The 24,533-nt window shown below is 48.8% G+C and overlaps 1 protein-coding gene across 6 annotated transcripts in view; it reads left to right on the forward strand.

Moving 5' to 3' along the window:
* The window catches only part of CDC25C (cell division cycle 25C), a 53,647-nt gene extending 32,115 nt beyond the window's left edge, over window positions 1-21,532 (forward strand). For all 6 annotated transcript variants that reach the window (XM_077326163.1, XM_077326160.1, XM_077326162.1 and 3 more), the window contains 8 exons: window positions 2,683-2,814; window positions 3,709-3,789; window positions 4,097-4,249; window positions 18,492-18,554; window positions 18,970-19,068; window positions 19,167-19,300; window positions 19,412-19,523; window positions 20,964-21,532. In XM_077326163.1, the coding sequence (XP_077182278.1) occupies window positions 2,683-2,814; window positions 3,709-3,789; window positions 4,097-4,249; window positions 18,492-18,554; window positions 18,970-19,068; window positions 19,167-19,300; window positions 19,412-19,523; window positions 20,964-21,104 (915 nt within the window). In that variant the 3' untranslated portion in view covers window positions 21,105-21,532. The remainder of the gene's footprint in view (window positions 1-2,682; window positions 2,815-3,708; window positions 3,790-4,096; window positions 4,250-18,491; window positions 18,555-18,969; window positions 19,069-19,166; window positions 19,301-19,411; window positions 19,524-20,963) is intronic.
* Window positions 21,533-24,533: the final 3,001 nt, after the last annotated feature.

The following is a 24,533-nucleotide window of genomic DNA, read 5'->3' on the forward strand; positions in this document are numbered from 1 at the left end:
GTTGTCCGCACCCAAGCACAACCACGTACCCGGAACCACACAAAGACCCACTACACACAAACCGCCCCTCATGGTATCACCTCGAATCATATCTACTGAACCCCACTAATCTAAACAGGAGACTGCGAGCGGCGAACGTTCGTTGGCACGCTCAGAGGAAAGTTTTTTAAAATGCTCCCTGTACGTTGACTCCGCTAGTACTGGCCGAAGGTAGACGGGGTTTTAAGCTTTGGGCAAATGTTGGGAACGTGACGGTGTGTGCTACTGTGCTTTTGAAATAATCTTGTGGTGTCCGGGCAGAATTCCCGAAAGTGATCGTGCTAGAAAGCCAGTCGCTGTCTCGTTGCCTCGTTGATCTGTGCTCGGTCCAAGAAAAAAAAAATGGCGAACAGTTCGCCGGAAGTTTGGAGGAGAGGCTCGGGAGGAGGGACTTTGAAGAACCCGCAACAATGGTAACGCACAAGTCTTTAGCGCTATTGTCGCAGATTGGTTGCAGGAGTGTATCGCTATCCGGAGGGTGAATCCACTTTTCTGGATTCCCCTAGAAGCGCTACAACGAAGTGCTTTTTGCGGGTCGGTTTCAGGACTGTTGCAGATTGTCTACGACGTCGTGGGTTATGGCAAATTAGTAGCGTTTCCAATTAGCAACCATTGTGCTATTTTGAAGCCGTGCGAAATGGCCCTGAGTTTTCTTCGCTCCTGGATATTGCAAGGGAAAGGTAGGATCATTGTGGCTCAGTCAGATTGGTTGCAGATGGGAAATTTACATCGCCCAAAATAAAAATGCAAATTGCATTCAGTGTAGACAGCAGGGATTTAATTGACCTGGCATTGGAATAAAGGCTCTTTGCAGATTCAGCCCCGGAGGGCAGCTGTTTTCAATACCCAGGTTGTGAGGGCTTTCGGGATACCCCAGGGTAGCCAGCACCGGTGTGAGACCCTTGTTCCAAAAAGCAGACCTCCACTTGGTATCACTTGCATTCTTTATTGAAGCTTGGGGAGCGACAGCAGGTGTTGCGATAGTGAAGTCAGGGTTCTCTACTACAGTGGTCCCCAACCCCCACTCCAGGGACCGATACCAGTCCGTGGATCAGTCAGTACCGGGCCGCCGCTCCTCCTCCTCCTCCCTTGCTGCTGCCTTGGGGGCTGCCCTGTGACTCTGCCACCAGCTTACCTTTGGTGATCTCCAGTGGCCGCCATGGCTGGGGCTCCCCCTCAGCATGGCACTGCGCAGCTGCTGCTGGCAGTGCCCCCCAGCAGGCGGCGGGAAGTGAGGGGTACTGGCGGGAAAGCTATTGGTGCAGAAGCACAGGTGGTGGCAGCAATGTCCCTCGGCAAAAGACTACCCCTCCCCCCCTGGGCCTCAGTAAAACTGTCAAGTGTTGACCAGTCCCCTGGTGATAAAAAGGTTGGGGACTACTGCTCTACTACATTCCCTGTTGAGCCTCCTGACGATCCTGAGTCGGAGCTACAGGAGCTATCAAAGCTGCTGGGGATCCTCTGAGGTTCTCTCCTAGACCCCTGGGTGGGTTCCCTGCCTTCCAGGACACTATCTTATCCTCGCAGCCGTCATGCTTCAAGAACCCTCCATGCCCCTCTTGATTCTCTGCTTTCTGCTCGCTTGCATTCCCTCTCAGTCTTCTCTCTCCCTCTCTCCTCCTTCACAACTTTACTCACCACCCTCTATCTCAACCTCTTCTCCTTTTAAACCTTTCCCCATTCTTAACTCCTCCTGCACCCTGATTGGCCCTGCCCCTGCAGCTCCCACCCTCCATCCCTGGACTCTAGCCTCTTTGCTCTCAGATGCCTCAGTGCCTGGAGCCAGCAGCAGGTAAAGGGAGAGGGCCCTGGGCAAAGGGTCGTGGTGGAGGGACTGCTAACAAGGGTCTCGCAGCCTGCTGACTGCCTGCTTAGGAGCTTTGTCCTGGGCCTGCTAATGAGCTGGCCAGCCCCTGCCGGCCCCAGTGGCCCAAAGCCACCTTAAGCTGCCTGGCCGGGGGCTAGGGGAGGGAACTGTTTCAAGGCCCGTTCTTAGGAACAAGCTTTGAAGCTAGTAATGTATATAATAGTGATAGTAAACTATATCCTAATTCATTTAGATATGGTCATTTAGGGAAGTCCGTCTGGTCTTGACCAGGGCCAGAGCATTCTCTGTTCTGGCCCCCACCTGGTGGAACGAGCTCCCGGAGGAGATCAGGGCCCTGACGGAGTTTAAACAGTTCCGCAGGGCCTGCAAAAAGGAGCTCTTCCACCAGGCATTTGGCTGAGACCAGACATAATCAACAGCGACCAAAGGGCCCCTGCTCCCCCCCGCCCCCCCTCAGAATTCCATCAATAAGCCCTGGACCTGTTGTACTGCTTTATTGTTATACTGTTATATTGTGCTGTTGCACTGTTATCTGGTTACAATTATTTGTTATTATTATAAGGTTATTCACATGTTTTTATAGACCGTTTTATGTATTGTTCCTCGTTATGATGTAAACCACCCTGAGCCTCCAGGGAGGGCGGTATATAAGTATGATAAATAAATAAATTTAGATTCATGGGCTTCAAAGGGAAGTAAGTCAGTCTCCCTCTCATCCACAAAATATTTTATTCATGAACTATAATACGCATTTTTTATGCTTGGAAAGCAATGGCTTTCACCTGTGAGATTATTTCATTTTTTCCTACTGGTAGAAAAAGGGGAGTGTGGAGGAATATGAGATGAAGCCCCTTGGCAGTCCAGTTGCTGCAGTGGCAACAAGAAGAATGCCAGAGGCCTTGGGTGGCTTTCCAGAGCTCTGTCCTGAAGAACTGGAAGAGACTGAGGTGAGAAAGCTCTAAAGTGGACGTACATTGGTGGAGGTTAGCAGGCAACCTTTTTCACCGGTAAAAGGAGTTGCCAGCCAAAAATGGCAGTTTTACTCCTCCAGTAGTGCTGGATTTCTTCATGCTGCAACACTGCAGATTTGGGTAGAAAGAACTTAGACAGGTGGCAAATGAATGTAGTCTGGCAGTACATGGAACCACAGAGTTGTGTAGTATTACAGTGAGAAACTCTCAGTGAAAAACCTGAGGATGTCTGAGGCATGTATTTGCTCAAATGTATACAGTTCAAGTATTTGTAATCGTTTAATTTCCAAACCGAGCCACTGCTTTTTAAAAAGTCATCCTAAGCATACTAAGTTCTGTATGGAACGATTCATGTACTTTTTACTCTTTGATAGCATATACTGTTTGTTCTTGGTTTAGGAGTTTCTCTGTTGATATGAAGAAGCATTTGTGCTAAAACATGCTGCTTTACTAACAGGCAGTTTCTTAACAGATTCATAATCAGAACTCCAGCCAAAGTGAAAGAAAATGCGTTTGGAGGGCATGTTCCATCTGTATTCTAAAATTCTGTACTCCTGTCTGCTCCTCAGCCCAGTTTCCCAACCCCTGTAAAAATATAGCCCATTCTGAAGCCAAACTGGTAGGTTGGGAGGACTTTGGGCCTTTGTGGTGGGTTTTTTTTTTTTTTTTAAGAAGCATCCTTTTTCTCCTGGCTTATGTGCCTGTTAACACTTGATGTTTGTCAACTTGAAATGCATGGAGAGTTGGTTTTATGTTCTTATTCACAAAAGCAGTTTTAAGTTAAACCAGTGTTCATCAACATTAGTTCAGTAAGTATCCATTGGGTTATGCATTTGATTTTCTCCCCACCCCCCTGTATTTCTCTGTTAGAAGTCACTTGCTGGCCAGCTCTCTAACATGGCTGTCCTGCTTTCTGGACACCTTCTTTCCCAGGACATCAATGTCAGTGAGGTGAATATGAATTTTCTTTGTTATGGCAAGCTGAGTCTTGTCAGGTGCTCTCCTTCAGATACATTTTCTTTCTCTTTAGAGTACAAATGTTTCACTACTGTTATTTTCTGGTCCATCTGAGATGCTTGATGACAGCATTCAGTCAAACTGAAACTTACCTTATCCTCATTCAATTTTAGCATTCTCTTTGGGAAGCCTGATATTTTTGTCAATGTGAACCCAGTTTTTTGTAATCCTTTGACAATGTGTTTAAGGGAGCTGGTAAATCTTTTTGCCCTCCTTTCCCAATGGCATACTGTCTGAGCAGGTCTCTATGAACAAGAACCATCTCTTCCAATCACCATTATTGCCAGAGAAACTGAACAGGTCAGTGCTGAAGCAGGTAGTCAAGAACTGTGGTGATGAAACTCCTATGAAGGTGAAGCAAAAAGACAGCCCGATCCAAGAACAGCCGGATGGGGTACAGTTATATTTGTTCCAAGTATAGTTTTCACTATCTATTGTATGAAACCGTAAAGGCAAAACAGAATTTTATTGTTTATAGTCTTATTTTGCTACTCCAAACTGTGAGTGCCACCTTTCTATCTCAAGGTGGCAAACAGCAAAACATTAAACATATGAACTTACAACACAGCCAGGGCAGAGGGCCAAGATCAGTTAGTTAGGGAATACCAGACAAAACAGTCATCTTTGGATGGTGAAAGACAGCAATAAAGAGAGACTGATGAATCTTCCTGGGGAGAGAGTACCAAAATCCGGCACCATGCCTAGTCGGCTGCCACTTGTCTATCCTTGGTTGGTAGGGGACCCAAAGAGGGCTTCTGAAGATGACTGGATAGGACCTGGAAGCAATTAAGGCAAAAGTGCAGATGGAACAAGACAGGAGTATTATGGTCCCTACAACCCACTGTAGTCAATATTCAACTGTAGCCTATGGACAGCCTTCCAGGGCAGCCTTATGTACAGATCATTTCAGTAACCTAGTTCAGATGCTACCAGAACAGCAGCACAGTGGTAAGATCTTTTCTGCCCAGCAAGAGCCACAGCTGGAAAGAGGCACCCTTGGCCACTCCTGCCGCCTGTTTATTAACTAAGAGGCTTGTTCCAAAGTTACAAACCTGCTCCTTTGGGGGGGGCGGGGTAACAACCCCACCAGAACAGGAAACCTTCCCTCACCCAGCAGCACTTCCATTTTGTTGGGATTACATTTCAGTGTGTTGTTGTTGTTCTTAGGTACAAAGTCGTGTCTGACCCATCGCGACCCCATGGACAATGATCCTCCAGGCCTTCCTGTCCTCAGCCATTCCTCAAAGTCCATTTAAGTTTGCACCTACTGCTTCAGTGACTCCATCCCGCCACCTCATTCTCTGTCATCGCCTTCTTCTTCTGCCCTCAATCGCTCCCAGCATTAGGCTCTTCTCCAGGGAGTCCTTCCTTCTCATGAGGTGGCCAAAGTATTTGAGTTTCATCTTCAGGATCTGGCCGTCTAAAGAGCAGTCAGGGCTCATCTCCTCTAGGACTGACCGGTTTGTTCGGCTTGCAGTTCAAGGGACTTGCAAGAGTCTTCTCCAGCACCAGAGTTCAAAAGCCTCAATTCTTTCACGCTTGGCTTTCCTTATGGTCCAACTTTCACAGCCATACATTGCAACTGGGTAGACCATAGCCTTGACTAGACGCACTTTTGTTGGCAGGCTGATGTCTGCTTTTTAGGACGCTTCCTTAAGTAGCCACTCTAGCCCCTGTCTCCACCCTCCGGGCTTCTCAGGCGAACCTCGCCCTTCCGGGACTCCGCGTCTCTCCGCCACCGCCCCGCCCTGGGTTTCTCCCTTGCTCTCCCCGCTTGTACTGACTGCCCCCGTGCTACCGTTTCCCCCACCCCTGGTGAACTGATTCCCCACATCACTTTATGTTTCGTATCCAAAGAGGAACTGTCAGGATCTCTTCCTCTGTATCTTCCTTTCTTAGGTTTCCGCTCCTGTCCTCACACTCCTTCTCCGGACCCCCCGCGCTGCCCAAACTAGTCGTTCTTGACACTCTTCGCTTTCTGCCATTAGAGTGGTACCATCTGCATATCTGAGGTTGTTGATATTTCTCCGTGCAATCTTGATCCCAATTTGTGACTCCTTTAATCCCGCCTTTCTCATAATGTGCTCCGCATACAAGTTAAATAGGCAAGGCAACAGTATACAGCCTTGCTGAATTCCTTTCTCAATTTTGAACCAATCAGTGATTCTATGCCCGGTTCTCACTGTTGCTTCTTGACCTGCATATTGGTTTCTCAAGAGACAGATAAGATGCTCTGGTATTCCCATCTCTTTAAGAACTTGCCACAATTTGTTGTGCTCCACACAATCAAAGCCTTTAGCATAGTCAATGAAGCAGAAGTAAATGTTCTGCTGGTACTCCCTAGCTTTCCCCATGATCCAGCATATGTTGGCAATTTGATCTTTAGTTCCTCTGCCTCTTCGAAATCCTGCCTGTACTTCTGGACGTTCTCGGTCCACGTATTGCTGGAGCCTAGCTTGTAGGATATTGAGTATAACTTTGCTAGCATGAGAAATGAGTGCAATGGTGCGGTAGTTTGAACATTCTTTGGCATTCCCCTTCTTTGGGATTGGAATGTAAACTGACCTTTTCGAATCCTGTGGCCACTGTTGAGTTTTCCAAATTTGCTGGCATATTGAATGTAGCACTTTTACTGCATCGTTTTTTAAGATTTTGAATAGTTCAACTGGAATGCTGTCACCTCCACTAGCTTTATTGTTGCTCAGACTTCCTAAGGCCCATTTGACTTCACATTCCAGGATGTCTGGCTCCAGGTCAGTGACTACCCCATCATGGTTATCAGGGACATTAAGCTCGCTCTTGTATAGTTCTGTATAATTTTGCCACCTTTATTAAATCTCTTCTGCTTCTGTTAGGTCCTTACTATTTTGGTTCTTTATTATACCCATCTTTGCATGAAATGTTCTCTTCATATCTCCAATTTTTTTGAAGAAATCTCTGGTCCTCCCTATTCTATTGTTTTCTTCTATTTGTTTGCACTGTTCATTTAAGAAGGCATTCTTATCTCTTCTAGCTATTCTCTGAAATTCAGCATTCAGTTGGGTGTATCTTTCTCTTTCTCCCTTGCCTTTCACATCCCTTCTCTCCTCAGCTATTTGTAAAGCTTCTTCAGACAGCCATTTTGCTTTCTTGCATTTCTTTTTCTTTGGGATGGTTTTAGTTGCTACCTTTCATACAATGTTGAGAACCTCTGGCCATAGTTCTTCAAGCACTCTATCAGATCTAAATACTTAAATCTATTTGTCACCTCTACTGTATATTTGTTAGGGATATGATTTAGTTCATACCTGAGTGGCCTAGTGCTTTTCCCTACTTTCTTCAATTTAAGCCTAAATTTTGCAACAAGAAGCTGATGATCTGAACCACAATCGGCTCCTTGTCTTCTTTTTACAGACTGTATAGAACTTCTTCATCTTTGGCTGCAGAGCAAATAGTCAATCTGATTTCTGTGTTGACCGTCTGGTGTTGTCCATGTTTAGAGTCGTCTCTTCGGTTTTTGGAAAAGAGTGTTTACTATTACCATTGTATTCTCTTGACAAAATTCTACCAGCCTGTGCCCTGCTTCATTCTGTACTCCAATGCCAAACTTGCCTGTTATCTGGGTAATCTTTTGGTTTCCTACTTTAGCATTCCAATCCCCCATGATGATAAGCACATCATTTTTTGGTGTTGCTTTTAGAAGGTGTTGTAGGGCTTCATAGAACTGGTCAACTTCATCCTCTTCAGCAGCAGTGGTTGGGGCATAGACCTGGATTACTGTGATGTTGAATGGTTTGTCTTGGATTCGAACTGAGATGAGATCATTCTGTCATTTTGGGGATTGTATCCCAAGACTGCTTTTCCTACTCTCTTATTGATTATGAAGGCTACTCCATTTCTTCTGCAAGATTCTTGCCCACAGTAGTATGCGTGATGGTTCTGGTGTTGCCAGAACTGAACAATGAACTACTCTGCCAAGACATATGGAAGTCCACCTAGGTGACGCCCAAATGGGTCATTGCATGTGTGAACCAGATTTTTTTCTAGTCCATCAGTATTTGCCAAGGGCAATAGCAGGGTGGGCAGTGGTTCCACTGTGCTGTTTAACATTTTTGTATATTTGTGTATATTTTAAGAGCCTCTTGTGGCGCAGGGTGGTAAGGCAGCCGACATGCTGTCTGAAGCTCTGACCATGAGGCTGGGAGTTCGATCCCAGCAGCCGGCTCAAGGTTGACTCAGCCTTCCATCCTTCCAAGGTCAGTAAAATGAGTACCCAGCTTGCTGAGGGGTAAACAGTAATGACTGGGGAAGGCACTGGCAAGGCCACCACGTATTGAGTCTGCCATGAAAACGCTGGAGGGTGTCACCCCAAGGGTCAGACATGACTCAGTGCTTGCACGGGGGATACCTTTACCTTTACCTGTATGTATATGTATATTAGATATCCAGAATTGTTGCATATCAAGCTTTTCTACACACTCATTTGTCAGCGCTGCAACCTGAAAGTTTATTTACATTTCTTGGACAAAATATTAAATTTTTCTATGGTGCCTTATAGCAGTTCTCCATGTTAAAACTCTGGGGGAGCTGATACACTGAGGAATGGACAATGGGAAATACATTTTGAATAACCTGCTATGCAATTCAGCATCCAGATAACTTAAATTCTCTCTGGTCATTGTTTTGCAGAGGAGCTTAAAAAAAAAAAAAGTACTGAAAGCACAGAAAACCTACTGTGCAGCAGTGATCATCAGGGAGTACGTTTTCTGTACTTCTGCAGAAGTACTAGTTGCATTTCATATCTCTTTAAATTTGTTGTTGTTAGGTCCAAAGTCATGTCCGACCCATCGCGACCCCATGTCGTGGTTCGGTCCTTGGTGGCTTGGGAACCGGACCGAACCCCGCCATCAGAGGCGCCCGCGATCACGGAGGTAGGGCATGGTGATCATAGGCAAGCCGGCAGCTGGGCGCCCCACCCGATCGTTGAGGTGGCAATGGCCGCTAAAGAACCTCAATGTCCCCCTCCACCTTTTGACAAGGGCCCGGAGATGGCCCTTTGTTCCAGGAAAATGGGCCATCAGGAACCCCGGAAAACCTCGCATATGTGCATGAGTCATGATTGTATCAGCATGTTCCCTCCGCAAGTACTGGGTGGGGCAATACAGCCTAAGGAGGTGGGTTTTGTATAAAAGGGAGCTTCCACCTGGAGTTCGGTGGAAGCTCTTACTCCATACCAGCGGACTCCACGTTGCTGAAATAAAGCTTGTTCCTGTTGTATCGTTCACCAGGCCTGGCGTGACGTTTTCTTCAAGGGGGCACCCTGTTTTTTTCAGTTAGCAAGCGGGTCCCCGACATCGTAAGAGCTTCCCACCGAACTCCAGGGTCGGCATCGCATCCGAGCGCTTATCGGGACGGATCCAGAGATGGCGTTTTCAAGCAACGGGGCGGTCTCGACCCCCACGAACCCCGGGAACATGAGTTTAATGTCCCCGGGAGATTTCCTCCGAAAATCGGGGGGCCAGGAGCAGCTGTCCGGGACCCCGAGACCCTCGGCAGCGGCGGCCAAGGGAAGGCGCCGGGCCATGGGGTTCCCAAGCACGGCGGGGAGCGCGCCGAGGTCTGGGGGGTTGGCCCCAACCTGGGACACCCAGCTGAGGCAGGCGCTTCGCCCGGTAGGACCTGAGGAATCCCTAGAGGACCTGCGGCGGGCCATGGCGGACTTGGCCAGGCGCTTGCAGGCAGCTGAAGCCCGTGAGCAAGCTCGGGCCGGGCCCGGAGGGACTGGTAATACAACGGCGGAGGGGATCGCGTCGAGTGAGGACGTCTCCAGCGACGAGGACGAGCCCGGCACTGGTGAGCGGGCCCCGGACCCCGACCCGGAGCAGTTTTCAGTCCCGAGTAGGCGAGACGGCCAGCGGAGAGGCGAGACAGCAGAGGATCTCGGGGGAGCGGGTGAGCCGACGGGGCGGCGAGAGCCGGACCAACGCAGGAGCGACGTGCAAGGCAGGGAGCGGCACGGCGTCGTTGGGCAAGTTGGTAGCCGGTGGAGCGGAGCAGGACGAGACGGCGGACGCCGAGAATCCCGGATCCGGAGGGGGTCGGACTACTCTCCAAAACGTTCCCCCCCAGAGCTTAAGGCGCGTTTCGACGGGACGCCGGACGACCTCCCGCAGTTCCTCCTCCACGCGCTGACGCATGCCCGGAGGTATGGAGACCGGTATGAGGACTCCGAGGACTTGGTCTGGGGGGTGGCCTCGTGTCTCCAGGGCAAGGCGGGTCAGTGGTACCTAGGGTTGGCCGAGCGCGGCGACCCGGCAACTCGGGACCTGCAGGACTTCGTGGTCGCGCTCCGCCGACGATTCCAGGACCCCCAGGCTGAGGACAAGGCAAAGAGTCGGATCAAGGGACTTCGACAGGGTACTAGGGGGGTTATGGACTATATAGACATTTTCCGGAGGGAAGCAGGCAAGGTGTTCTCCTGGAACGAGGAGACCCAAATCGAGTACTTCCGGGAGGGCCTTAACCCGAAGCTCAGGGAATGGGCCGTGATCAAGGGGACGGAAGAAGATCTGTCTACACTGGAGGGGTGGTGTTTTGTGGTCGCCAAGCTGGAAGCCAGCCTGGGTTGGGCCGCCGCACCCCCCCGGGAGGCCAAAGGCGGGTCAGCCGAGGCGCCGAGACCGGGCCCCGACAACTCTCGCCCCAAACGACCCCCGAACCCCGAGCGGGAAAGGAGACGCCGGGAAGGTCTGTGCCTGAAATGCGGGGGGTCAGGACATTTCGCAGCAGCGTGCCAACGGCAAGGGGGGGAGGACCGCGGGCTCTCCCAGGGGGGAGGTGCGACACGCCCCCAGCAGGCACGCCGGGCGGAGGACCTCCGCAACGAACCGGGAAGCGCCCAGGCGACGGGAAACGGCCAGGACCTGCTGTAGACGGCGCCGGGCAGCAGGTCCCGCGGTGCGAGGGAAAACCCCTACAGCATGAGGCGCGACCTCCGAACGTGGTAATTTTAGAGCTCCGGAACCCGGAGAACGGACTAAGTTGGGTGGGGGAGGCTCTTTTGGACTCTGGATGCGACCACAGCATGGTCCACCCCCAGATAGCCCGGGCTTTGGGGCTACCGAAGCGCATTCGGAAGGTTCCCCTGGTTTTCGTCCAGATGGACGGCAGCCCGATTCAGGGGGGACCTTTCGGGGAGGAGGTGGGTCCTATCGCCATCCACATAGGGGACCACCAAGAGCTGCGGTGGCTGATCCAGGTCCCCGTAGCGGGATATCGGGCGGTGTTGGGCCTGGATTGGCTGAAGGAACACAACCCCGTGGTGGACTGGCGGGCGGGGACCCTGAAGTTCGACTTGACGGTGGGTGCACGGCATCGGGTCCCCCACGAGAATTCCAGCCACAAGAGGACGGCGGCGCGTCCCAGGGGAGCGGCGGCGGCGCAGCAGGAGATACCAGAGCCCGAGGTCCCGCCAGAGTACCGAGACCTCGCAGCCGTTTTCAGCGAGCGGGAAGCGGACGAGCTACCCCCACACCGCCGCACGGACTGCGCTATCAACATCCCAGAGGGGGCGGTACTACCCAAAGGGCGCATCTACAAGATGAGTGAGGGTGAGCTCAAGGACCTCCGGGAGTTTTTGGGTAAAAATCTGGCCCGAGGTTTCATCCGGCCCGCTTCCAGTCCCATGGGAGCTCCAGTCTTGTTCGTCCGGAAAAAGGATGGGTCCCGACGGCTGTGCCAGGACTACCGGGGCCTCAACGCCATCGCAGCGGGGAACGCTTACCCCCTCCCGCTGATCCCGGATTTGCTGGCCCGGCTGGGCAAAGGGACTCTGTTCACTAAGCTGGACCTAAGGGAGGCGTACTACCGGGTACGCATCCGGGAGGGGGATGAGTGGAAAACAGCGTTTAACTGTCAATTGGGACAATTCGAATTTAAAGTGATGCCGTTCGGTTTAAGCGGGGCACCTGGGGTTTTCATGAGTCTAATTAATGAGGTGTTGCAGGACCTTCTGTTTCAGGGGGTGGTTGTTTATTTGGATGACGTCCTGATCTACAGCCAAGATCCCCAAGAGCACGTGACCCTGGTGAGGGAGGTGTTAAAGCGCCTGCTGGCAAACCACCTATACGTGAAGCTGGCTAAGTGCGAATTCCACCGTCCCTCCCTGGACTATTTGGGCTACCGCATCTCAGCCCAGGGCATAGCTATGGACCCCGAGAAGGTGCAGGCGGTGCTGGCCTGGGAAAGGCCCCGCACCCGGAAACAGCTACAAAGCTTCCTGGGGTTTGCTAATTTTTTTAGAGGCTTCATCCCCAGATACTCCTCCGTAGTGGCTCCCCTCACGGACTTGCTAGGTACCAAGGGGAGAGGTCCTCGCGCCACGCGGCCCAGCGCAGCGCTCGGCTGGAATGAGAAATCGGAGGCAGCGTTCCTGGCCCTCAAGCAAGCTTTCGCGTCTGAGCCCACGCTACTGCACGTCGACCCAACCCAGCCGATGGTGGTACAAGTCGACGCCAGCGACGCAGCAGCCGGGGCGGTTCTCCTGCAGCGAGACAAGGCGGGACAGCTGAGGCCGGCGGCCTACCTCTCACGAAAATTCGCCGAAACGGAGCGGAACTGGTCTACCTGGGAGAAGGAGGCGTTTGCGATTAAGTTCGCCCTCACCGAATGGCGGCATTGGCTGGAGGAAACAGAGGAGCCGTTCGAGGTCTGGACAGATCACAAGAATCTGGAGGCGCTCCGGCAACCGCGATCCCTGAACGCCAAGCAGATGAGGTGGGCGGAGTTCTTTTCGCGGTACAATTTCAAGCTTGGTCACATCCCCGGCAAAGAGAATTTCCTCGCGGACGCCCTCTCCCGTCTGCCGCATTATGGGGAGGGGTACGCTCCCTGCACCAGGTCCGTGTTTGGTGAGGAGCAGCTGGGACGGGGGGTCGTCACTAGGCGTCGGGCCAGGGAGGAATGGGAGCCCGACCCGGCGACCGCCCCGCTCCGAGACCGCCTAGTGGCAGCCTACGGGACAGACGAGGAGCTGGCTGAGCTCCGGGACTCTTTGATTTTGGACTCCGGTCTCTGGCGGAGGGGGGAGGCTGTCTACGTCCCGGAAGGGCTACGACGGGAAGCCCTCAGCCTCTGCCACGATGCTAAGACCGCCGGGCACTTCGGTTTCGTAAAATCCTGGAAGTTGGCCCGGCGGCGGTTTTGGTGGCCCAGTCTGCGGCGGGACACAAAAGCTTACGTCAGTGGTTGTCCTGTCTGCCTGACCTGCAAGCCGGGGGTTGGCAAGCCGAAAGGTCTGCTGCACCCGCTCGAGGTCCCGACCCGGCCGTGGTCAGTGATCTCCATGGACTTTATAACAGACTTGCCTCCCAGCAAGGGGAAAACGGTGATCTGGGTGGTGGTAGATCTATTTTCCAAACAGGCCCATTTCATTCCTTGCGCCAGTGTCCCCAGTGCTTCACAGTTGGCTCGGATGTTCCTGGATCACGTGTTCCGACTGCACGGGCTGCCGGACAAGGTGATTTCCGATCGGGGCTCACAATTCGTGTCCCGGTTTTGGCAAGCTTTCCTGCGCCTGTTAGACATCGAGCAAGGGCTGAGCTCCGCTTACCACCCCCAGACGGACGGGCAGACCGAGCGGGTTAATCAAGTACTGGAGCAGTACTTGCGGTGTTTCGGTTCCTATCATCAAGACACCTGGGTGCCCCTGCTCCCCCTGGCCGAGTTCGCGTACAACAACGCAGACCACAGCAGCACGGAGATGTCGCCTTTTGCCGTCGTCTACGGGACAGACCTGAGACACTTCCCGGAGCTTGGAGAGGTCCCCGCCCGGGAATCGGCCGACCTTCGCGAGTGGGGGAAGCGTGCCGGGAGCTGCTGGAAGTCGCTGCAGGAGCAGCTCCACAAAGTCAAGGCAGCGCAGAAAGAGGACGCCGACCGGAAGAGACGACCAGCTGAGGAGATCCGACCGGGGGATCGAGTTTACCTTTCCACCCGGAACCTACGGTTGAATTTGCCCAGCAAGAAGCTAGGCCCTCGGTTTTTGGGGCCTTTCGAGGTCTTGGCCCCGATCAACGAAGTTTCGGTCAAGCTCAAGCTCCCCAAGAACCTCCGGCACATCCATCCCGTCTTTCACGTGAGCCTTCTAAAAAAAACTCCGGACGGTGACGTTTGGCACCCCGTGTTTTCCCCGCCAGCGCCCGAGGTCCTGCCGGGGGGGGAGCACCACGAGGTGGCGGATATCCTGGACTCTAGACTCCACAGGGGGAAGTTGCAGTACCTCGTGGAATGGAAGGACTTCGCTTTGGGGGACCGGGAATGGGTCTGGGCAGCGGACGTCCTTGCGCCCCGACTCACTGAACGTTTCCACAAGCGGTATCCTGGCCGTCCCGGGGGGTTGGAGAATGGACCTTTGGGGGGGCAGAATGTCGTGGTTCGGTCCTTGGTGGCTTGGGAACCGGACCGAACCCCGCCATCAGAGGCGCCCGCGATCACGGAGGTAGGGCATGGTGATCATAGGCAAGCCGGCAGCTGGGCGCCCCACCCGATCGTTGAGGTGGCAATGGCCGCTAAAGAACCTCAATGTCCCCCTCCACCTTTTGACAAGGGCCCGGAGATGGCCCTTTGTTCCAGGAAAATGGGCCATCAGGAACCCCGGAAAACCTCGCATATGTGCATGAGTCATGATTGTATCAGCATGTTCCCTCCGCAAGTACTGGGTGGGGCAATACAGCCTAAGGAGGTGGGTTTTGTATAAAAGGGAGCTTCCACCTGGAGTTCGGTGGAAGCTCTTACTCCATACCAGCGGACTCCACGTTGCTGAAATAAAGCTTGTTCCTGTTGTATCGTTCACCAGGCCTGGCGTGACGTTTTCTTCAAGGGGGCACCCTGTTTTTTTCAGTTAGCAAGCGGGTCCCCGACACCCCACGGACAACGATCCTCCAGGCCTTCCTGTCCTCTACCATTCCCCGGAGTCCATTTAAGTTTCCACCTACTGCTTCAGTGACTCCATCCAGCCACCTCATTCTCTGTTGACCCCTTCTTCTTTTGCCCTCAATCGCTCCCAGCATTAGGCTCTTCTCCAGGGAGTCCTTCCTTCTCATGAGGTGGCCAAAGTATTTGAGTTTCATCTTCAGGATCTGGCCTTCTAAGGAGCAGGCAGGGCTGATCTCCTCTAGGACTGACCGGTTTGTTTGCCTTGCAGTCCAAGGGACTCGCAAGAGTCTTCTCCAGCACCGGAGGCTAGCTTGTAAAATTTTGAACATAAGTTTGCTAGCATGAGAAATGAGTGTAATGGTGCGGTATTTGAACATCTCTTTAAATACTTCTGTTAATTGTCAGCTTTTTACTCCATTCTCCAGCTGTATCATTCTAGTATCTTAAAATATTGTTGTATCCTCTAGGATTGACCGGTTTGTTCACCTTGCAGTCCAAGGGACTCGCAAGAGTCTTCTCCAGCACCAGAGTTCAAAAGCCTCAATTCTTTGACGCTCAGCCTTCCTTATGGTCCAACTTTCGCAGCCATACATTGCAACTGGGAATACCATAGCCTTGACTAAACGCTCTTTTGTTGGCAGGGTGATGTCTCTGCTTTTTAGGATGCTGTCTAGATTTGCCATAGCTTTCCTCCCCAGGAGCAAGCGTCTTTTAATTTCTTTGCTGCAGTCCCCCTCTGCAGTGATCTTGGAGCCCAGGAAAATAAAATCTGTCACTATCTCCATTTCTTCTCCATCTATTTGCCAGGAATTGAGAGGGCCAAATGCCATGATCTTCATTCTCCTTCTTCACCCGCATCAACAGGATCTTTAGTTCCTCTTCACTTTCTGCCATTAGAGTGGTATCATCTGCATATCTGAGGTTGGGATCAAGATTGCAGGGAGAAATATCAACAATTTGTGACTCCTCTATTCCCACCTTTCTCATGATGTGCTCCGCATACAAGTTAAATAGGCAAGGCGACAGTATACAGCCTTGCCGAACTCCTTTCTCAATTTTGAATCAATCAGTGATTCCATGTTCAGTTCTCACTGTTGCTTCTTGACCTGCATAAAAGTTTCTCAAGAGACAAATAAGATGCTCTGGTATTCCCATCTCTTTAAGAACTTGCCACAATTTGTTGTGCTCCACACAATCGAAGGCTTTAGCATAGTCAATGAAGCAGAAGTAGATGTTCTTCTGGAACTCTCTAGCTTTCTCCATGTTCCAGTGTATGTTGGCAATTTGATCTCTAGTTCCTCTGCCTCTTCGAAATCCTGCCTGTACTTCTGGTAGTTCTTGGTCCACATATTGCTGGAGCCTAGCTTGTAAAATTTTGAGCATAACTAGCTAGCATGAGAAATGAGTGCAATGGTGCGGTAGTTTGAACATTCTTTGGCATTGCCCTTCTTTGGGATTGGAATGTAAACTGACCTTTTCGAATCCTGTTGCCATTGTTGAGTTTTCCAAATTGTCATCTCTTGTTTGACCACGTCCAGCATGCCTTGATTCATGGATCTGACGTTCCAGGTTCCTATGGAATAAAAATCTGTACAGCATCAGACTGTCTTTTCTCCACCAGTTACTTCCACAACTGAGCGTCCTTTCGGCTTTGGCCCAGTCGCTTCATTCATTCTGGTGCTACTCGTACTAGCCATCTGCTCATCCCCAGTAGCATATTGGACACCTTCCGACCTGAGGGGCTCATCTTCCGGCGTCATATCGTTTTGCCTTTTGAACTTGTCCATTGGGTTTTCATGGCAAATATCCGGGGGGGGTTTGCCATTTCCTTCTCCAGTGGATCACCTTTTGTCAGAGCTCTCAGCTATGACCTGTCCATCTTGGGTGGCCCTGCACGGCATAGCTCATAGCTTCACTGAGCTACGCAAGCCCCCTTGCCACGGCAAGGCAGCGATACTTGAAGCCCTATTGTTAGGGCTATGGAATTAAAATAAAACTAATTGCAAACAAAAGGTATTGCTCTTAGCCAATTATTCAGAAAATGAACTTCATCAACAAGCTCAGGTTTATCTTAAAATACCAATAATGATGCTTGCTGCTGCTTTAACCCAGTACGTTCATTACATATGCCGTATTCAACTTCCCCCCCCCCCTATAGAATCATAGAATAACAGAGTTGGAAGGGTCCAGTGATTAAATAGTATCGAAGTTTATGTTGTATTTTATCATCAAATTACAGTTGCATGTATATATGTGAAATTAAACTTTGGACACCCCCTGGAATTCAGTAATCTTTTAATTGTTGGCTTCCATAAGTTTATCCAGTGAGAGACTCAGCTGTACTTTGTAAAATGAGTAATCCCCAATCCCTTCTTAATTTAATTCTTTTATTGCAATGGAAAGTTCTTTGGAGAGCACTTGTTCATTTTTAAAATTAATATTGCTCCTTGTGGCAATTCATAGAGAATTGTTTTGGTCTGACCTTTTGATGCCTTGGGTGGCAAACAGAAATGGACAATATGCGACAAAAGAGCATAAAGACAGCCCTGTTGGATTAGACCAGTGGTCTGTCTAGTCCAGCATCCTGTCTCTCACAGCGGCCAACCAGTTCCTCTGGAGGGCCAACAGCGTGGGCAGGAGAGGCTGAGGCTTTCATTAGAACATCAGAAGAGCCCTCCTTGATCAGACCCGTGGTCCATCTAGTCCAACATCCTGTCCCACACAATGGCCAGCCAGTGCTTCTGAACAGTCACCTTTCTTGGGAGGTGGTGGGTTCTCCATCTTTGGAAATCTTTAAACAGAGGCTGGATAGCCATCTGACGGAGAGGCTGATTCTGTGAACGTTCAAAGGGGTGGCAAGTGACAGTGAATGAGCAATAGGGTTGTGAGTGCTTTGCATTGTGCAGGGGGTTGGACTAGATGACCCAGGAGGTCCCTTCCAACTCTATGATTCTATGACATCCTGGGTCATCTAGTCCACACTCACCGCTCACAATGCAGGACACTCACAGCCCTATTGCTCATCCACTGTAACCTCTAACCCTTTGAACCTTCACAGAGTCAGCCTGGGAAACCTCCTGAAACATTCTTCAGGCTTTGAAAAACCCCAGAAGTGGCATGATCATGCAGAATATGGTTGGGAAGCATAGTTGTGTATACCTCTACCTGGGGTCCCTCCCCTTCCCCCTTCCAGGCCCATCATTGGCCATTTGGGAGGGAGGGTGGGTCATATCAATAAATGTTTGACAAATTTTAAAAATACATAAAAAATTAAATAACTCCTACCCATTTGCAGAACCCTTCCAGGGCAGTCAAGAAACCCAGGATTTCACAAAAGCTTGCATCAGAATTAAGAACAACACTGGCATTATCAGGCTTGGAGGAAAATAGGACTAGATAATCATTCCTCAGTTTTTATAACTGGTTATTCAGACCAAAAACCTTTATCTAAAATTTAATACTCTGCTTTGTAACCTTTTTAAAAAATGCAGTCAAGCATACGGATTGAGTTATGCTGCTTTTCAAAGTACTTGGAACATTTTTTTTAATGAAAAGGAGTCAAGTTATGCATATTTGCTTGGATAGAAATACAGTCTGCTGAGTTCAGTGGTGACAGTATCCCAACTAAGAATCACAACTTTGAGACAGAATTTAGCTAGTGGGCTTCTCTGTGGTTCTCCTGAGAGCAGAAATAAAATGCAGTGCACATTCTCTCTTTCTAGGTGTTTGCGCTGCCAGCAGTAATGGGAAGGCATCAGGACCTGAGATATATCACCTCACAAACTGTGAGCAATGGCCCCTGTTGTTCTCTGTGTGTCCTTGGCTTTGTATATCTGCTCTGTCCTCCACACATGCTGTACTCTGGCTCTGCACTTGCTTCTGTCAATGTCCAGTTCTAAAACTGAGGTTACTTTGCTAGGCAGGACCGCTGTAGTTCTTGACCTAAATTAGATTTTGTCCCATTTTCTGTATTTTGTGCACTTAACAATATATCGTGTGACAGATGATGAATAGCAGCAGCCATTTTGTGGCTCTCAGTCTTTTACAGCAGCCAGTTTGTGGCAGCAATTTTTGTGGCTGCACCCATCATGCTTTGTCAGAATTCCAAAGGTTCAGATGGGCACAAAAGGGCTGGGGATTCCTGTATTAGTCCAGGGGCAGCCTTTGCAGATGAGCTGGAGTTTTCTGTTCTGCTTGTAGATGGCTGCTCTGCTCCATGATCAGTTCCAGAGCCTTATAGAGAAGTACTGCATCATTGACTGCCGGTACCCCTATGAGTATCATGGAGGGCACATCAAGGTGAAGAATGCGTTTGTTGGTTGAGTCTTATCTGGGGGAAGGAATGGGCTGTTCTCTATACATATTCCTTGGAATTTATCTCCATTCTCCTGTTTCAGGGAGCATTGAATATCCACAGGCAAGATGATCTCTTTGAACATTTCCTGATGAAGCCCCTTCTCCCATCAGCACCACAGAAGCATCTTATACTTGTGTTCCACTGTGAATTCTCTTCTGAAAGAGGCCCCAAGATGTGAGTGTCAGTTTCAGCAAGCCCAGGGGAGCTTTTTTAAGTGGAAGAAAGATGAAATTTTCAATGTCTTTTCCTTGCCTTTCTGTTTACTGTGCTTCCTGCTAATTGAAGGTGTCGTTATTTGAGGGAAGAAGACAGAGCCATGAATGAGTATCCTGCACTGCTCTACCCTGAACTGTATATCCTTGAGGGTGGCTACAAGGATTTTTTTCTAGAGTACAAGGTAACCGTAAATGTGAAGCCTTCCAATGCAGGATTCTCAAAAATAGAAAGATATTGTTGCTGCTAACATTAGAACTCTAAAGCTTCCAGCTCTCATGTGGACAGACAACTGAGCTATGCTTTGCCTAATGGATGATTACCAAGTAGATACATTTTGCCTTCCTTTTTATTTCTTTGTTTATTGTTTATTAGTTGTTATTGTTGTTAGGTGCGAAGTCGTGTCCGACCCATCGCGACCCCATGGACAATGATGCTCCAGGCCTTCCTGTCCTCTACCATTCCCCGGAGTCCATTTAAGTTTGCACCTACTGCTTCAGTGACTCCATCCAGCCACCTCATTCTCTCATCCCCTTCTTCTTTTGCCCTCGATCGCTCCCAGCATTAGGCTCTTCTCCAGGAAGTCCTTCCTTCTCATGAGGTGGCCAAAGTATTTCAGTTTCATCTTCAGGATCTGGCCTTCTAAGGAGCAGGCAGGGCTGATCTCCTCTAGGACTGACCGGTTTGTTTGCCTTGCAGTCCAAGGGACTCGCAAAAGTCTTCTCCAGAACCAGAGTTCAAAAGCCTCAATTCTTTGACGCTCGGCCTTCCTTTTGGTTCAACTTTCGCAGCCATACATTGCAACTGGGAATACCATAGCCTTGACTAGACACTTTTGTTGGCAGGGTGATGTCTCTGCTTTTTAGGATGCTGTCTAGATTTGCGATAGCTTTCCTCCCCAGGAGCAAACGTCTTTTAATTTCTTTACTGCAGTCCCCATCTGCAGTGATCTTGGAGCCCAGGAAAATAAAATCTGTCACTATCTCCATTTCTTCTCCATCTATTTGCCAGGAATTGAGAGGGCCAAATGCCATGATCTTTGTTTTCTTGATGTTGAGTTTCAAGCCAACTTTTGTACTCTCCTCCTTCACCCGCATCAACAGGCTCTTTAGTTCCTCTTCACTTTCTGCCGTTATGTTTATTAGTACACTTTTATATTTTGCACAGGTTTCATTATTACTGTTGAGGCTTGGTGAACTATTACGGTACACAGGATGTGTGGGAAAACTTTGATTGAAGAAAAACTTATGCACATGAGATCATAATCACTTGCAAACTCTCCCCCCCCCCCCCATCACACACACATACATTTCTTGTGCAGATTCTCAGATGTCTGGGCACAAACTAGGAAATTAGAGTGGAACACACATGGAGAATAATGCTGGACAGGGAACTGGTACATAGAAGCAGAATGGTAGGGCAAGAAACTAAGTGGTACCAGGAGCAGGATTCTTCATCAAGCTCAGACTCTAGAGGTTTCTTAGCCTCTAGAAGAAGTTATTCATAAGGCTTATTTCCTCTCTATATCCAAAACACTAATGATTTGATGGGGTAAGGGACTGACTGGTTCCAATGTGACAAAATATGACTCTGTTCTGCTGTTGACTCCATCCTTTTCTCTTAGGAGATGTGTGAGCCTCAGAGTTACTGCCCCATGCACCACCAGGACTTCCAGGCAGAAATGCTCAAATTCCATGTCAAAAGCAAGACACGAGCAGGAGAGCAGAAGAAAAGGGATCAAATTGCTCATCTCATGAAGCTGTGAGACATCGTAGGCAATAAGCAAGAGGAATTCCCCTGTAAAGGGAAGCCCTTAGGTCTCTGTAACTGATGATTCTGCACAGAGGCTAGGAAGGTGAGCATGCCAAGACTTGGATCTGGTCACTGTGACAAAGTGGAGAGCTCACAAATGGGGTTCATTGATTCTACAAGATTAATCAGGATTACATTGTGCCTGAACACAAAGTATTGTAGCAAACGAGATCTGGTAGCATTGATAATGTTGGGAAAAGTCGTGTTTGGATTCACAGGGGGTGGCCAAGATTCAGGTTGTCTCCTGAGATGCTGTCTGAAGGTAGCTGGCTACAGTGTTGTGTAGTCAAGGTTCAAAGCCTACTGCCAGAGGGAGACTTTTTCATGTTGTATGTTATAAGTGTCTGGTTTTAATAAAACAATAAAGTGTTCTGAAAGGTGCTAGTTTTTCACTGCTGATCATTTCTTTACTTCCAAATATCACAGTATTTTGAGCAGCCTGCTATATATATTAGTGATAAAATTATGCTGGACCCAAACAGTTCAAAATACCAGTTCCTGTGAGGGATGTATATGTTTATGAGCCTGCTGTGGGCACCCTTATAGAGCTTAGGAAAACTATTACCTACTTATCATTTCAGTTAATATTTTCTTCATTTGCATAATTATGAAATACGGTTGGATTTTGCTGTCATATCCACCCCCTGTGTCACTGTGTGAACATTATTTTTATAACACTTTTCTTACAATCTAAGTGGCACTCAGAGCCATATAAGACTATTGTTGGAACACTATTATCCTTATGCTATGTACACTTCCAAGGCAGTAGAATTAAAGAAAGCAGCTGATTAATTTGGAGATGTCAATTTTATCTTGAGTTAAGTGCTTTAAGATGTTCAGGTTTCATGTTGACCTTTGGTCCTATATGCTTATTGCTAAAACCTAGTATTTGAAATGTTACCACAGACCAAATCTGTATGGTAGTGCATCGGAGAGCTCTATAAAATGGTATCCTTCCTCATAGGCAGTAGTTAAGAGCAGTCTGATACAACCTTACCTTTTGTCATAAAGCAAAGAGCCCTTAAAGGTTTGTAATCATCTGATCCTATTAAGTGACAGTTTCTTCTGTAGTGAGAGCTCACTACTGAGCAGCTCTTAAAATTTACATACATCTATAGACTTGGTCTGCAGCTCTTTGGCATATGGCGTATCTTCATAATATTTTTATAATTAAATTTATAGAACTGCCTCTCTAAGCAAACAGGCTCAGAGCAGTTTACAACATATTAACATTCGGTTTAAAATACCACGAGTACCCTTTGATCCATTTTCTCGCATTCTTCTTCATTTATTCAGTGGTGGGATGTTCTGGAAAGTGTCGGACCGGAGGCCTATGTTAGCTTGTTCCAGCCTCAGCCATAAGCCTGGTGGAAGAGTGCCACCTGAGGAACTTTACTTCTGTCAGGGCCCAGAACTCGGCTGGCAACTGCTTCCACTCTGTTGGAGCCAAGGCCAGACACACTTCTTTTGGACTAGGGGCCATCAACATGTTGGCAATATAAGATCATAGGGTTCTTCTTGGGGGCATATTTGAAACTTAGTTTGACTACTAGTAGATATTGAAACTCCTGGTTAGGAGCCTGGCAGACAATTATGGCTATCTTCTGGTGAAGAAAATCCTTCACAAAGCTGCTGTAGAGTTTGTGCCACATCTGGTAGTCTGTCACTGCTTGGGTTCTATCATTGTCCAGACAACTTGTTTAAGACGTGTGCTCTCTGAATGACATATCCACAGGTGCAGCATTTATTAAGGGGTGGAGGGCAGATCAGCAAGTCTGCAAATGAACATAAAGGAGACTCACAGAGTTTAATACTTGAAGGGAGTTCAATATCTGGACTAAAGGAAAATCTTAACGCAAGAACGTGTCTGAAGGCACCCTTGAGCATTTAACTTTACTTCTGGCTGTTGCCTTCCCAGGATTTATGGATTCATAGCTTTATGTGACATTTATTATGTTCTCCAGCCCATCCTTCAGCCAAGGACCTCAGAGCACCACCCAGTTGCTCCTGTCAGCAACTTATGAGGCAGACTATTCTGCTCCAAGGTCACTCCATGAATGTCCTTGGTCAGAGCCAGTGTTCTGTGGCATATTGCATCACTATATCCTGCAAGGACAGCAGCATATGAGTGAGAAATGAATGAGGGGGCTCAGTTCTTTAGTTTGAACCGAGGACCCATACCTCTCTTCCAGCGCTCCAAAAATTGGATTTGAAAAATGAAAATATTTGGTTGGAAAATTCCTTATCTGCTGCCAGAGAGGAAGACACTCAAGAATGATGGTTTAAGGAAGGAAGCAAGGTGGTGGCTTCCTTATTGTGAACACAAAAGGTGGATAGCAAAAACTGCCTCAAGAACAGTTGATATAAAAAATCAGATGCTAGGCAAGGGAAATGCCACCAGATGGTGCAGTGAGAATGCTTAAACCAAAATCCACAGGGAAGAAATCCTTTGTGGGAAGAATGAGGTGATGACAGCAGAAGCACATGACCCAGGTCACGCATGCCAGGGGTGCATGGGATTGTAACTTCTATAATGCCTTTGTGTCTGCCATAGCAGGCAATTCAATTTAAGTTCAGTTTCTTAAGGCACTAACATGAAAGGGTAATACGATCAGATTGAGCAATTCAAATAAATTGTATGAGGTAACAAACCGCTATTGCTACTTTGTCCCAGCAGCCATACGATTCCTAATCTCGGGGGTCTACAATGTGGTAGTCATTCACCTGTGTCAGCTGCCTGATGTGTGAGTTGCCATGCAATCGCTTCAAGCAAAGCAGACTGAGTAACAAACACAAAAATTAAGCCAGTCAGATGGCACCACAGATATCAATTAAGTTCTGTCACAGTCTCCCAATGTGTGCTCATGGGAGCTTAAAGAATTTATGGGGGAAGCAGCTCATATGGTCGCATAATCACTGGCAAATTTTTACAGAAGTAAAAAACTCTTAACATCTGGGAGCACCTTCTCTCTGGAATACAAATCACACACACAAAAAGAGTGTGTGTCAAAACTGATAATGCAGAAAAACTCCAAGACTAAATCATCATTGTTCAAGGATAATTTAAATATAGGGAATCCATCAGCACTGTGGTCTCTTCAGACCTATTAACAGTCTATTTCAACATCTAACACTATGGCAAACTGGAACACAGCATGATGTTAGGGGGGGGGTCTGTCCTTTTGCTGTTATGGGAGGCCATATTTTGCATAAGAACCTCTTGTGGCACAGGGTGGTAAGGCAGCCAACATGCTGTCTGAAGCTGTCTGCCCATGAGGCTGGGAGTTCAATCCCAGCAGCCGGCTCAAGGCTGACTCAGCCTTCCATCCTTCCGAGGTCGGTAAAATGAGTACCCAGCTTGCTGGGGGGTAAACGGTAATGA

The sequence above is a fragment of the Paroedura picta genome, chromosome 3 (assembly GCF_049243985.1).
Source record: "Paroedura picta isolate Pp20150507F chromosome 3, Ppicta_v3.0, whole genome shotgun sequence".
Classification (NCBI taxonomy): Eukaryota; Metazoa; Chordata; class Lepidosauria; order Squamata; family Gekkonidae; genus Paroedura; species Paroedura picta.